Source organism: Castanea sativa, chromosome 4, assembly GCF_040712315.1.
Source record: "Castanea sativa cultivar Marrone di Chiusa Pesio chromosome 4, ASM4071231v1".
Lineage (NCBI taxonomy): Eukaryota > Viridiplantae > Streptophyta > Magnoliopsida > Fagales > Fagaceae > Castanea > Castanea sativa.
In genome coordinates, this window is record NC_134016.1 from 41,677,194 (window position 1) to 41,692,914 (window position 15,721).

Below are 15,721 nucleotides of genomic sequence, written 5' to 3' on the forward strand. Positions count from 1 at the left end.
CGAGTGGCTTTTGTCTCTACCATGAACTTTTTTAATGCTATTCTAACCTTCTTAGACTTTTTACCCCCTGAATAAAATAAGTATACAAATCCCTATGGGCCAAACCCATCTCTGCTTTGGCAAAAAACCCAAGAGGGATGGCAGAGGTGGGAACAAAAGTCCTCTAATCAAAGAGAAAAAATAGTCTCAAATCTGCAAATTAAAATCCAGCAGTTTGTTTGAGGAAATTATCAACGCATATCAAAAGGAATTTAGAAACAGAGATAGAACAATTGGATTCTTAGAGACAACAACCAAATTAGAAACAAGCCAAGGAGAACCAAATGACAACAGCAAAACTACAAAAAAGGGGAAAAACACCAACTAATCAACCAGGATCCAGATGGATAAAAGGCACATTGCCTTATTCCACAAACTTAATACAAAATTTCAGTCCAAAACAAAGAAACCCAGTGGAAGAAACCCACAATAGTCAAGATCTTATCAAAGCCACCATCAACTCAAAGAAGGCTACCATGGAGGGAACCGAAGCATGCAATTTCTAGTTAGGAAACCAATTCCCACTATCTCCAATGATCCAATCCACTTATCACATTGTAACATGACAGAGTAACAGCAATATATTTATGAAATATATAGACAAAATCATGAAAACGGTGCGAAATAAGACCGTACCAACAGAGGGCTCACAAATTTCTCTTCAGCAGACCCACAATGCCGCGATGGGTTTACAAGTTGAAGGTGAGGAAGATGAGCAATGCGGGATACCTGGGTTGTGTTCAGAGTTAGGAGTTTGGGATTCCTTCGTGTGGGTTTCTAGAGTTCGAGATGAGGGACAGATCTAACGCAGTGGAGGCGGGGAAGTGAGGGGTAGAAAATGAGAGGCAGAGTGAGGGTTTGGAGAGCTGAAGATCGGTGGTGAGAGAGTGGAGACACTGCTATGGTGTGTGGGTTTCTGAAGTTGGGGACAAAGTATTTTGTTGTGGAAAGGGCGTGAAGAGGAGAGAGAGAGGCAACGCGGGTAGGCTTGCCTTTGCAATTGATTTTTGTGGGACCCAGTGAGTGACATAAAGGTGAGTGATTGAATTGAAAACCCACTAAGATATTTCACCCAAATAGTGCACTAAACTGAGTTATAAGAAATTGGGGTATTTTTAAGTGATGAGTGACGAAAATTGAGTGAAGAGTGATGAGTGATGAAAAAAAAAATGAACTAAACAAGGTCTTAGAGACTCTTTATGAATAAAATTATCATTCCAAATTGAGCAAGATGAGTGAGTCCAAAAGTGATATGGTTTCAGAAACAATCTCAAATTTCCCAATCAAAATAATTTAGAACTTGATTTATTGCATTGATCTGTAAATCAGCCTCCCCAAGATTACATATTATATTGGAGTTTTGAAATTGAAATATAATTCATGTACGTGAATGTCATTTCTTAAAACTTATGGAGAAAAAAGTGTCATTTCGTGATATATTAAGAGAGATTGGCATGTAATTTGTCCTTCTTTCTTTCTTTCTTTTCGCTCAATAATCATTCAAAAGCTTATGAATTTCCCACTTCTCAAATCCTGCACATCTTCCACATTGAAGTCAAATTCCACACTTACAAAAGACATTTGTAAAATTGATTTAAGGTAAAGTTCATTGTTTTCACGTTCCAATATTGGTATCAGAGTGCACTAAGTGTTTCTCATTTTACTAGTCTAAATGTTTTCTTGATGAGAAAACATCAAAAGAAACCATGTTTTTTTAATCTGCATTTTTTTTTCTTTCAAAATGAGTCTCACAAGCAAACACCCAATTTCATTGAGTTAGCCCACAATACATACATACATAATGCAGAACTATGCCCTTAAAATTTCATGGCCATCAGTGGTGTGGTTTGAGAGATAAATTAGACCCTGATTCTCAAAAAAAAAAAAAGACCCTATTTTTGCAACCCAAAACTTTGTGCCCCGTTTTTGATGAAATAAATCGGTTATTTTGGAAAAAACAACTGCATGGCTTGAATCTACATCTTATAAGCTTTTCCAAAAGTATATGATTTGCTTGATTTGAATAAGAATTAAGAAAGTTATGATAGATCGAAGTTAGAGTCAAAATTTGAAATTTTTTCTAAAATTAGGGATTCTAGAGGCTGAAGAAGACCATCTAGAATCATGCCCCCTCTTGGCCAAGGGAGATTTTGCTCCACCCCCTTGGTAGAATGACCAAATGGTTGGCCTATCTAGATTTGTAGGTTCTTGATAGACTTTCATTTGATTTTTTCATAATTTTTAAGATATATTATTTGTTTGAAATTAATTTATTGTTTATTATAATTAAAGAAAGGGCTGTGAGAACAAATGCAACCTGAAAAGAAAAAATTTAATATTTTTGCATGAAAAATTCAAATGTTTGATTCTAAATATTTTGGCAGTGGGGGGGTGTAATATGTTAGATTAAAATTGTTCTCAATGTAATTTTGGAAGCCTAAGTTGATGAGCATTGTTTGTTTTTGACAATGCCCATATATAGGGTCTGTTTGAATAGAACTTATTGCTGAAAACTGAAAACTGAAAACATTGTAGCAAAATAATTTTTAAATGTGTAAAAAATTACTGTTTACTCTTTTTTTACTGTTCATATGCCTTAGTGCACTATTCATGTCCCATGAACAGTGCACTAAGCGCTGGTCTATTAAAAAAAAAATGCGGAAACGGTTTGGACGCAGACGCAGACGTGTATCCAAACCCTCTCATAATATCTAAAAATTGAAGAGTATCATTTAATGTTGTTATACTCTTATTGAGTTACATTATTGGCTATGTCACCATTTTTTCCTCTAATCTTTTTTATAATATTAAAAAAATAATAGTAATGAATTGAAGTAAGAGTAATCTTTTCAAAAAGAAAAAAGAAAAAAAAGTAAGCATAATGAAGGAAAAGAAAAGTGAAACTAGTTCTTTTTAAATTAGAGTAAATGAATGTGTTAAGGTAATGTCATATAAAGTTAAAATTTTCCAAGATATTATTATTAAAAAAACTGTCCTATATATATATATATATATATATATATATATATATATATATATATATATATATATATATATATATAAAGATAATTATAACATGCTGCTAAATCCACAGTTCGAATCATTTTTCCTCTAGGCCCCTAAGCATTTTGTATATGGGGAGGTGTTAATTCAACTACAAGGACTTTGACAATTGTCTAAGATGAATGTGTAAAGTCAATCAGTTTTTTTTTTTAACAAGATATAAATTCTATTCTAGCCTAATCTAAGTGTATATGTGCGAAGCTCATTTCTTCTAAAGACTCGAACCCCGGCTTTTGCTCTCCACATCCCATAAGTACTTATACTTGTTAAGTGACCACCGCACCAAGAGTGCACGGTAGTTAAAGTCAACATGTTAATATAATTAGGGTAAATTATGTATTTGATCCATATTTTTTACACTATATTTCAATTTGGTCCCTATCCTTTCAATTGTGTCAATTTGGTTCCCTAACTTTTCAGTGTTGTGTCAAGTTAATCCTTACCGTTATCTTTTGGATGAAAATTGTTGACATGACTAACGGCCAAAATAAAAAATTATTTTCCACTAACTAACGTGGCAATAAACTAATATTTGGAATTTGCTACCACATGTCTTTATTTTAAGAAAATAAAATATTTAGAATTTGTTTATTTTTGTCAAATTTGAAAATTAATTTTCTTCATTTTCTTACCTTTGCTTTCTTGAGAACCAAACGGGATTCAAAACCCAGAATTCTAAACTAAATTTCCTTTCTTTTCCCATGTTTTCCAAGCAACCAAATAAGAAAAAGAAAAAGATCCTCGGAGCATTCCAACATTAAAAATATTCTTCCTTTTATCGGCTGAATATGAAAATAAAATTCCAAATAAGGTACACAGTCAACCCCAAATTGCTTGCTATTCCAAACCACCACAAATTGCTTCAAATAATTCATCAAACAAGGACTAGCATGAGCACAAGGTTCGATTCGAAGAGTTGCAACTTCAAATCGCAATCTCTTTGTAACGTTCCTGACTAAGTCCCCTAAAAATGGCCAGCATCCATCTGATTTTTTTTGCTGCCAACAGCTTTACCATTTCATTTTGGTCAAAAGGATTTCGATATGCTTTAGGTTAGATAGAGAGAAAGAGACAAAAGTGGGGGAAATGGAGAGAGAGGGAGTGGGTTTTGATATTTTATTTTGGGGAAGAAATGAAGAGATTGACGTGATAAGGCTTAGGGAATATGATTTCATTTTTGTTTTTTAATTATAATAGGAATTTTTTACAGTATGAAATTTTTGAGGAAGGAACTAAACAATAAGAGCGGCAATGCAAATCTAATGAGTGGTACAATACAAAACCATTTTTCGGTTTGAATTTTTTTGAGCTTTGAATTTGGGGATTTTAACTCCTGTTTGGTTCTGCAGAAAGCAAAGAAAAGAAAATGAAACAAAGAAAAAAACTGAATTTTAGTCTATAATAAACTAATTTCAAATATATTATTTTATTTTTTAAAACTAAAGACATGTGGCAGCATATGTGGCTACTGAAGTGGCATAAAAATAGATATTTTGATAATATCGTTAGCCACGTTAGCTTTTTCCTTCCACCACTTAATGACATGGATTATTTTGACACAATATCAAAAGGTTAAAGACTAATCTGACACATTTGAAACGTTAGGAACCATTTTGACATATAAAACACACGTTAGAGGCTAAAGTGTAATTTACCCATATATTTAATATTATCAAAAAAACTAGAAGGGCAAATCAATAAAAAGGAAATGGTGATGTGGCCGATGATTCAATCCATTTGGTCTACATTTGGTTTGCTTTGGTCCATTGCAGTCCACTTCAATCCATTTGGTCTATTCATTGCAGTTACTCTTCTTCTTCTTTTTTATTTTATTTTTATAGAATAAGTGCACTTCCTTAAGAATGGGAAAAAAATATTCGAGTTGAGAATATCTATTATAAATTCAAATTTATTAAAAAATATAGATGACAAAAGGTAATATTATTATTTTTAATCATTTAACTTAGGGTGTGTTTGGATACCGTTTATTTTGCTGAAAACTGAAAATACTATAACAAAATAATTTTTAAATGTGTGAATAGTACTGTGGGACCTATTTTTTAATGAAAGTTTTGCTAAAAAAAGATGTTTGTGGGTATTATAAACAATGCACGGGAAGTGCATTGGCTTTGTTGAAACGCGTTTCTTAAAATAAAATAAAAAACGCAAATGCAGGGATAGTGCTTTTCAGCACTATCCAAACGGGTACTTAATGATTTGTGGTATTATCATTCTTTATGTTTTTTTTCCCATGGATGATATTAGTATTTTTACTTTTTGAGTGAATTATACAATTTTAGTGTTTTCTTATGAGACAATATGAATTTGAAGATCAATTGAGGATTTTTTTTTAAAAAAAAATATTTACAAAGGGGTAAGAAATTTTTAGATTTATGTATCAAGTTTAGGGGTATTTGGATACCGCTTAATTTGCTGAAAATTAAAAACTAAAAACACTGTAATAAAATAATTTTTAAATGTGTGAATAGTACCATGAAACCTATTTTTAATAAAAGTTTTACTATAAAAAAAAAAAGTTTATGGGTCCCGTGAACAGTGCACATGACCCACTAGAAAGCTGAAATGCACTTTTAAAAAAAAAAAAGCAGACGCGTGAACAAATCATCAGAATCCAAACAAATACTTAGTATCAAGTTTTGATGAGTTGGATATTTGCACTAAATGAAACCTTTTAGCTGTCGAAAATCTTTGTTGCATAAAAAAGGTAATGATATCCTAGCGTACAGATATGGAAAGCATAATATATCGAAGTGTATTGAACAAATTAATTAATGAACCAATAAAATGTTGTGACATCACCTAGCAATTTATTATTTATTATTTAGATAAGGAAGCTGTTTCACACATTCAAATAGGTGGCTTCATTTCATTGGTTGGAATGATCACTTCGATAGTCCTTCCGATGAATGTAATAATTTTTTCAAATTTAGATGTTAGTATAAAAGAAATTGTTAAATTGGGTTTCAATTAGTTCAACTAGTAATTTTTTTTAATTATTGAATAAGAAATTTGTGGTTCGATCAACACCTACACTAAAAATTGATTAATATCTTAATCTAATATATAAATAGAACAATCATTAAAAACGAATACCATACATTGAAATTCTATAAAATAAAATAAAAAATTGTTGAAATAATTAATGAGTTTACATTAACAATTACCTTATAAGTTAAGTTAGCTATTTTGGCGGGCAATCCTCGTTCAAGACATCTTAACTGTCGTTTGAAGAACACCGAGAAAACCTCGGCAACTTTCATTTGCTGTCCACAAACTCTTTCTCTCTCTCTCCTTCAATGGAAAATGCATAGCATTCGCCCTCTACCCGCTGCTTCCCCTCACGTCCGACGCTTCCCGAAAACCTTCTCTCTCCGCCGCAAGGTCCCATGGTGGCACCAAGTCCTCGACCCTGGTTCCGAAATCGTGACCCGATGGAACTTCATCTTCCTCGTCACCTCTCTCCTCACCTTATTCCTCGACCCTCTCTACTTCTTCCTCCCCGTCATTGGCGGCCCCGCCTGCATGGAAATCGACTACAACCTAAGCATCGTCGTCACTGTCTTCAGGACCATTGCCGACCTCTTCCACCTTCTCCACATGATCATGAAGTTCCAAACCGCATTCGTCGCCCCAAGCTCCCGTGTCTTCGGCCGCGGCGAACTTGTCATGGACCGCTCTGCCATTGCCGCCCGGTATTTGAAGTCCAACTTCATCATTGATCTCGCCGCCACCTTGCCTCTCCCTCAGGTGGGTCATTCAATTATCATTCAAAGTTTGTAAATTTAGCTGATTTTGGTTACAATGTGGTACCTAGTACCTAATGCTTCGATTCAATAAGCAGTGTTTTTAATTGCCCAGGTGGAGATTATGTTAATATTAGTAATATACAATACAACAAGAGAAACAACTTTGCAGATCTAATGTGGACCTGCCTGTATCACATTTGTTAATTTGTGCATACCAACATAGAGGAATTTTACATTAATGTAACAAGGTTTTATGTACCACACTGTTGAATTTGTATTCATACTTTGTTTTTGATTTGGCAGATTGTGATATGGTTTGTAATTCCAGCATTAAAAACCCGGACAGCTGATTATGCGAACCACACTATTTCTCTGATTGTTTTCATCCAGTATGTTCCTAGATTTTTTGTTATTTTCCCTTTGCACCGGCAGATTATTAAAACTTCTGGAGCTATAGCCAAGACTGCTTGGGCAGGGGCAGCATACAATCTCGTTCTCTATATTTTAGCTAGCCATGTAAGCACTAAATTACATTTCCTCATTTTTGCTTCACTCTTATATGAAAATGCTGAAGTTACTACCGATTTTTTTATTACAAAAAGCTTATAAATTAACGTAATAATGAATATGAACAGTGCCAAATCAACAATAATATTACACAAAGTTCGAAATTACTATTCTGTTGTGAGTTTAAAAGTTGACAAATCAGTTTGTAAAAATAATTTTTTGTTAGTAAAATTTATACTAGCTGTAGGATCAATCGACTTATGTATATATCTTGCTTAGTATCTCAATACAATCTCCGACAATGTCAGTGCAGATTTTTGGAGCTTCGTGGTATGTCTTATCCATTCAGCGGCAGCATCAGTGCTGGAGTATTGAATGCAGCAAGGAGAGGAATGCCACACGCTCTCCATCTTGTAATCCTACGTTTCTTGATTGCAGTAGCTTGAACAATCCTGAACGCCGTTTTTGGCTGAGTGTCACTAAAGTGCTCACTAATTGTGATGCTCAAAATGATGACTATTTTCAGTTCGGACTGTTTGCTGATGCTTTCACTAACGATGTTGCTTCTTCCAATATCATTGAGAAGTACTTTTATTGCCTCTGGTGGGGTTTGAGGAATTTAAGGTATGCTTAGCCGATCTCACATGTTTAAGTACTGACTGAACCTGATTTAGTTTCTGTTTCCTTTAATGCAGCCAAGTTTTATCTATTTGGATACCTTACTTTTTGTTTGTCGAGAAAGCCTTTCACAACTTCTTACAAGTATTATTTTTTGGGTTCTGCATTTGAGTCATTGACTAAAATCAGTAGTCCTTCAATAATAAATTGACACTGATATAGCATAAAGAGAATTTTAGTGGTCATTTGAGAATTCATGGATTATGTTATTCAGTTTAATTTTAATGCGTTTTTGGTATCTGACCAGTCCTTTCTTGTTGGTTCTTGAATACCTATATCATGATGTGTGGTTTTTCAGTTTTTGTGGCATTTTCTTTTATCAGCTCATATTGATGGAATTATTCTCATAAACTTTCAACTTTGGCACCTGGAATGAACTGGTTATGACACAAATGCCTAAGGTTCCTCAGGTTTCTATGTCAGATTTCATCTTGGTTTGAGGATTAGGATTCAGGGAGAGAAATTTTTACTTTCAGTTCTTGGAATTGCATTTCTCATTAACTGAGTAGAGGCTTTTTGGATGCAATTGATGGTTAAATTTAGGTTCAACTCAGGATCAAGAAGGAAATAGTGGATGCTTATTTACATGCTTGAGCCACAAGAGTTGGTTAAAAGAAATCAAAAGTTGTCTTGCTGATTGCATTGACTTACATTTCTAGATGCACTTACACGCTCTGGGAAACCTATGCATTTTTGTGACTTAGTTATTTAATCAATACATCTGAATTTATTTCCTATAACCGGATGATTCACAATTTTCTCAACTTCAAAGACATTTGACAATTATTAAAGAAAACAATGAAACCAAAAGAGTATGTCGCAAATGATTTCTAGGTTTTATTGTTAAATTCAATTTGTGATTAGTTCTTAGCTTCATCTGAATTTCCAGTTTGTTACTAGAATTTCTCTCTCTCTCTCTCTCTCTCTCTCTCTCTCTCTCTCTCTCTCTAGCTGACATAGGACTGAGAATCAGAGATTAACATCGTTGAAATACCATCTTATTTATGGTTATGCTAATAGATTGCTCAATGGTGTTGTCATATGCAGTTCATATGGACAAAATTTAGCGACAAGCACTTTTATGGGTGAAATATTGTTCAGCATTCTTATTTGCTTAGCTGGTCTTGTTCTATTCTCACACCTCATAGGAAACATGCAGGTATTATTTTCCCTATGTTGAATAATTTATCTATATCAATATGTTTTTGCTTATTCATAACTTTTGGACCACCTTCATCTTTTAGTATATGCTAGCTGAAGCTGGCATAGCACAGTGATGCAGGCATTGCATCTGAGAGAAAGGAGTTGGTAGGGGGCTAGTTTAGTTTTGAAAACAATCAGTTCCCTTCATGACACTGAATTGATAAATTTGGTGAAACAGATGTGATTATGATTTTATTTCAGTTCTGCTAGTTGTGAAATTTTGATTATTTGTGGTTTTCTTGAAGAACTATCTACAATCTACAACAGCAAGACTGGAAGAATGGAGGGTCAAACGAAGAGATACAGAGGAGTGGATGAGGCACCGTCAACTGCCACCAGAACTACAAGAACGTGTTCGTCGGTTTGTTCAATACAAATGGATTTCCACCAGAGGTGTAGATGAAGAATCCATCTTGCGCTCATTACCTTTGGACACTCGGCGTGATATTCAAAGACATCTATGTCTGGCCCTTGTTCGCCGTGTAAGTCTTTTTTGCATAATATTCTTTGCAAGCAACAACGGTTTTGAGGAAAAATATGTAAGTAGTAGCTGAAATTTCATAAGCCATTAATTTAGTATTTCGTTTGCACTACTTTGGCAATAATACCTTTAAAATATTAAGAGTAACAAAACCTAGCTCTATCTGTATTTTAGACTGGAGGGGAAAACTTGCTATAGCTCGTTTGTAATGAGATTTTCAGTAGCATCTTATACCATAAATGACTTTTTAAGTTGTTAAGCAACTACAAGGAAATCTTCTTTAGCGGCAACAAAAATTCATTAGCAATTATATACAATGATGAAACTGAAGAGCTTAATGTACAGCCTGCTTGGATGTTAAATAAAATAGATACTAAAAAGCATATATGATAATCAGACACCATATACTTCTAGTGTTTATATAAGGTGTATTGGTCTTATCTACTTTTGTCTGCTTAACCATATAAGCTTGTCCTGCAAAGGAGGAGAAGAGTAGCTTTCTTAATTGCAACGTCCCCAAGATTCTTGTTCTTAACAACATGGAGACTAGACTGTATCAACTACATGTATCTGTCATGCTATATTACGTAGACAGCCTAGGACATGGAAGAGGGAATATGGACTTTTTACTTAGTCTCCTTGGATTTGGCTATTTGGGTGTTAGATGAATTTGACATATTGAACATGCACATGCCTGTAAAATTTTATTTAACTGAGTAATGTTAATGTCAGCTGCAAATTGGGGGAGGATTTAAAGCTATTTAGAATTTGTATATTCCTCATCCACAAATACAAGTGGAAAGGAAAAATTCATGTATCAGATATCTAAGAATTATTTAAGTCTGATCATGACTTTTATTTTACTTGGGGGTAGCCAAAACATACTATAGTGAATTTCAGGTGTACAAATTGGTGCTTCATCCTTCACATTTATGGCAATATCATCAAGGTCCATTACTGTGGACAACTTGTTTGAGACACTAATTCACCATTTGGGTATTTGATTTGTTTAAGTTTATACCAGAACATATGGGGCAATACCTTAACTTATGTAGTTCACTCTTATTATGCTGATGATATTGCCTGTCTAGATCCATTGAATCAAAAACAAAAGTTTTATTTTTCAGGTTCCTTTCTTTGAACAAATGGATAATCAGCTCCTAGATGCCATATGTGAACGCCTTGTCTCATCCTTGAATACCAAAGAAACATACATAGTTCGGGAGGGTGATCCAGTGAATGAGATGCTATTCATCATCAGAGGCCAACTAGAGAGCTCCACAACCAATGGTGGAAGGTCAGGATTCTTCAACTCGATTACCCTCAGGCCTGGTGACTTTTGTGGTGAAGAGTTACTGACATGGGCTCTAATGCCCACCTCTAGCCTCAACCTTCCATCCTCAACTCGAACAGTCAAGTCCCTAACTGAAGTTGAGGCATTTGCACTCAGAGCTGAAGACCTCAAGTTTGTTGCCAGTCAGTTTAAGCGCCTTCACAGCAAGAAACTCCAGCATGCTTTCAGGTACTACTCCCACCAGTGGAGAACTTGGGGAGCTTGCTTTCTACAAGTTGCATGGAGACGGTACATGAGAAGAAAGAAGGAAATGGAGTTGGCAAGACAAGAGGACAACTACCATGGACATGTTTGGGACCAAGAATTCAGCTATTGGGATGGATCAAACGCTGATTACAAGGATGATGGTGCTGGCAGATCATCAGTGGACAAAGCACAGCAATTGGGAGCTACAATATTGGCCTCAAAGTTTGCAGCAAACACCAGAAGAGGGATTCAACAAAAAGCTGATGCCACCACCTTGCAAATGCCCAAGTTGTTTAAGCCAGAAGAGCCTGACTTCTCTACAGACCAAGAAGATAGTTGACTTGTATAAGAACCATGTCATTATCACAAAATAGAGTATCCAAAAGGTATGCTAGTAATATTTATATAATCTTCTGTTCTGCATACCAAGAAGATAGCTGACTTGTACAAGAACCAATTTTTATTCATTCTCCTTGTTTTGATCATTTACAAACCACAGAATCCTTTCACTTTTTACTTCAATTATCTTCCATGACAGGTGATTTTTCTTACATGGATTTTTATATTCACATCATTTTATGCAAAAGGAATTGTGTGGCAAAGAAGATTGCAAGATATGTGATAATCTTGATGTGGATTAGCCATGCATATGTTAGTTTTATCTTTGGAATCACTTTTTGCATTCTAGAAATTCCTTTCAATGCTTTTTTTTTTTTTGAGATGAATGAGAAATATTTTTATAAACTACTAAAAACTAAAAAGCAATATATAGTTACTATCTCAACTCACAGACCAAAAGAACTCCTAGTAAAGAGCTGCTATACAATTGCATGTCACTAGTAAAGAGCAGCTATACAATTGCATGTCACAGTAAAAGGACAAAAAACACACATAAGGAAGAGGTAGCCCTTGTAAAACCACCCTACCAGAAACCAAAATCTAAACAAACCCCATTTAAGAGATGCACTGCAAAATCTTCAAGCTGAAACTCCAAGTATTGCAATGACTCTGTTCGAGAGAGAGCCTTCATATTTCAAAATGTCCTTTCCATGGATAATTGCATTTCTCTAATGCCAAATATCGTAGGTTGCTCCAAAAGCTAAATTACACACCACAGCTTGGAGAGATTTTCCCCTACACTTCTCGACTCTCCATTATGTGATGTTTTCCCATACAAACTTGGGAGCCTGGAGATGGCAGCACCTCATTAACTCTTTCCAAATTCTACTAAATAAAGAGCACTAAAAAAAAAGTGATCTCTACTTTCAACATTATTTCTACAAAAAACACAATTCTGATCACCCTTATAGCCCCACTGAAGCATTCTTTCTCGAGCACCAAGTCTGTTCCCATAGCCAGCCAACAATTGAAAGACTGTCTTGGTATAGCTTGAGGGAACCGAATTAACTCCCACCATTTAACAACTGGAAGTTTGGCTCTGATGTTTTCCCAAGTCTCTGCACTTGTGTAATGACCCGATTTTGAGGGGATCCACACTGCCTGATCTGAATCACTAATAGAAATCAAACTAACCTTGCTTTGTATTAGCACCAAATTGTGTGATCTTTCAGGCTTCCAATACCATTCTTTACTTCTTATTACACTTGAGAACCTTGCAAGTAAAGTACTAGCAGCATCATATATGATTCTTGCGCCATATTTCTGAATTAGAACTCCATCTGGATGCCATCAATCATGTCAAAGGAAAATGTTGCTACTTGTCCCCACTTCAAATCTCACCAAGGGTCTGACTAAATTTCTAAGATTCAAGATTTTCCTTCACACCCAGGAACTATTTTGAGGAGCTTTCACACACCAGAAGCTTTTTCCTTTTACAAGATAGGAGTGAACCCAGGCCACCCAGATGGAACCAGTTCTTGCAAACAGGTTCCAGATGTGTCTTACAATTGCAGCTTTGTTCCACTCCTCCACCCTTTTCAGTTTTCAAGCCTAAACCCCCTTCTCTTTTGGCTTGCTCATTCCATCCCATGAGACTTTAACCCCAAGAGCCAAGGCATCCTTTCCACGCCACAAGAAGCTATTAAACTTTTGTTCTAAAGCTTTAACAATCTTCTTTGGCAAATTAAAGATGAAAGACCAGTATACCTGAAGGCTGAACAGGACAGATTAGATCAACTGGAGTCTTCCTGCAAATGATAAGCTCTTTGCTGCCCATGAGTCGATCCTTCCTGCTATCTTGTCCAGGAGAGGCTGGCAATCTTTAGCATTTCACGTTCCTGAAATTAAGGGAATCCCAAGATATCTCACAGGTAATGAACCTACCTTAAACTGGAGAGTATCAAGAATTTATTTCTTTAAACCTTCTATCAGCTGAATGGACTTTAGATCAGCACCTGAAAAAGACATTTAATCATCTGCAAAACATAGACGTGATAGCTTCAGATCAGCACATCTTGGATGAAATTTAAACTGTGCTCCTGAACTGATTGCTGCATCAGGCTGGAGAAGACTTCCTTGGCTAAAACAAAAAAGAAAAGAAGGTGATAATGAATCACCTTGTCTTAAACCCTTTGCACCCCCCAAAAGAACCAGCCAGACTACCATTAAAAGCAGCAGAAAAGTTGGGAGTTGTGATACAAACCTTCACCCACTCCACAAACCTGTCAGGCACCCCAGTAGCTTTCAAGCAGTGCAGTATAAATTCCCAGTGAACAGTGTCATAAGCCTTCATGAGGTCACTTTTTTCTCTGTGATAATTTTTTACAAGCTCTTGAGCTAACAACACATTCTCAGAAATACTTCTGTTAGAAATGAAAGTTGTATGGCTGCCACTTGGTACATCATTCAAACATGGCTTCATCCTATTAGCAGGAAATTTGGTGATACATTTATAGATGATGTTACAGCAGGAAATAGGACGGAATTCACCCATAATTGAAAGTTTTTTTACCATAGGAATCAGGGTTATTATAGTGGCATTCACCTCTCCTAGAAACTTACCAATTTTAAAGAAAGATTGAATTGCACTCACAAAATCCTGCTGAATAATGGGCCAAGCCTTTTGAAAGAACAATGCAATAAATCCATCAGGGCCTGGGGACTTGTATCCATTAATTGAAAACAAAGCTTTCTGGATCTCAGAAGGCATAACCTCAGCAATCATGCATTCTCAGTGTCTGCTTGAAACTCTGCCTTGCAAGAGAGAAGATACTTTGTTTGCATCCTCCTCAGAAAAAAACATTCACAGGAGGATCCGAGAGATTTTTAAAGAAATCTACAGCCAAATCCTTCAATTGATGAGGCTCATCCACTTTAGCACCAGCACTGTCATAGAGACACCTGATAGTGTTTCTTGCATTCCTCAACTTGATCACCTTGTGGAAAAAAGAAGAAATCTGGTCACCTAAGTTTCTGGATTTTTGCTTCATGAAACCTCTTCTGCATTTCTAATGGCTATATACTGATAATGACACTCCTTTTCCTTATTAATAAGCTCAGCACTACCAGGTTTTAGCAATGAATTGTTATGACCCGGGATGATGTGCTGGATAATAAATTATTTTTTGAATTAGAAGTATTTAAATTTAGGCTTAGTGATAGATCTTTATCTGAATAAGGTAGTAGTAGATTAGTATTGTTATTTACTTGTATTCAAATTGATTCCTATGTTTTAAGATTTGCTGATGAAGTTCTCTCATCTTAGTCTATTTATGTAAGTTGAACCCATAATGAGTTTCAAGCAGAAAACTAACCAAAACATCTATTCTCTCTCTCAAAATTCAAGAGGCTAGTTACCTTGAATCGATTAATTTATCTTTCAACTATCCCTGTTCACATCATAGATCCTCCTGTACAAGGTCCAGCTGAAACTTAGCTTGCTGAAATTTCTGAGAAATGCATCCAAACTAGTCCTTGTTCACATTTTTTAGGATCCCTTTAACTGCTTTCAGCTTCGAGCAAAACTAAAACATAGGCACTCCAGTGACATTTATCTCCCAAGCAGACCTAATCCTGCTCAAGAAATAACGGTGATCATGCCAACAGTTAAAAAACTTAAAAGGCTTAGACCAACTTGTAGCTTTTGACCAAAGGAAATACAGGCTGGGGCATGGTCTGATATTCCAGGAGCTAGGAATTCTACAGTAACATATTTAAAGCAGACAGATTGTTCAGTATGTCATTCTAGTTCTCAAGGGGATACGTGTAAGCAAATAATATATAGATTACAATCAAACAACAAATAATGATGATCAAAAGAAAATAAGAATCATATCATGCATGCAATTGGGAAAAAGAAAGTAAGGAACTTCAAACAAAGAGCAAAAATCATATCATGCACGCAATTGAGAAAAGAAAGTAATGATTCTCAAGAAGATACATGAAAGCAAATAAAGTTACAATTAAAATCTAATGAAACCATAATTAAAGCCATTATACAGGATGTCAGAGCACGATTAAAGAGCTGTAAGAAAGTCAAGAATT

At 35.3% G+C, this 15,721-nt stretch overlaps 1 protein-coding gene and 1 long non-coding RNA gene across 2 annotated transcripts; one reads left to right on the forward strand and one right to left on the reverse strand.

Annotated features, from left to right (window-relative positions):
* Positions 1 to 6,426: 6,426 nt before the first annotated feature.
* On the forward strand, positions 6,427 to 11,747 carry LOC142632034 (putative cyclic nucleotide-gated ion channel 16). Its single transcript, XM_075806458.1, has 6 exons — positions 6,427 to 6,870; positions 7,173 to 7,385; positions 7,690 to 8,000; positions 9,102 to 9,213; positions 9,503 to 9,739; positions 10,866 to 11,747. Exons 1-6 carry the CDS (start codon positions 6,427 to 6,429, stop codon positions 11,616 to 11,618), a joined length of 2,070 nt encoding a protein of 689 aa, XP_075662573.1. The 3' UTR covers positions 11,619 to 11,747.
* Positions 11,748 to 12,086: 339 nt separating this feature from the next.
* LOC142632208 (uncharacterized) lies at positions 12,087 to 15,531 on the reverse strand. Its single transcript, XR_012843754.1, has 3 exons — positions 15,035 to 15,531; positions 13,385 to 14,613; positions 12,087 to 13,297 (listed from the first exon to the last, which is right to left on the reverse strand). It is a non-coding gene; the product is annotated as an uncharacterized LOC142632208 (long non-coding RNA).
* Positions 15,532 to 15,721: the final 190 nt, after the last annotated feature.

Bases quoted from the DNA above. Each gene is read 5' to 3' on its own strand.
- LOC142632034 (XM_075806458.1), top strand. From the start codon at position 6,427: ATGCATAGCATTCGCCCTCTACCCGCTGCTTCCCCTCACGTCCGACGC. The intron at 8,001-9,101 runs GTATGCTTAGCC...TGTCATATGCAG, and splicing joins TGGGGTTTGAGGAATTTAAG to TTCATATGGACAAAATTTAG. The intron at 9,214-9,502 runs GTATTATTTTCC...GTTTTCTTGAAG, and splicing joins ACCTCATAGGAAACATGCAG to AACTATCTACAATCTACAAC.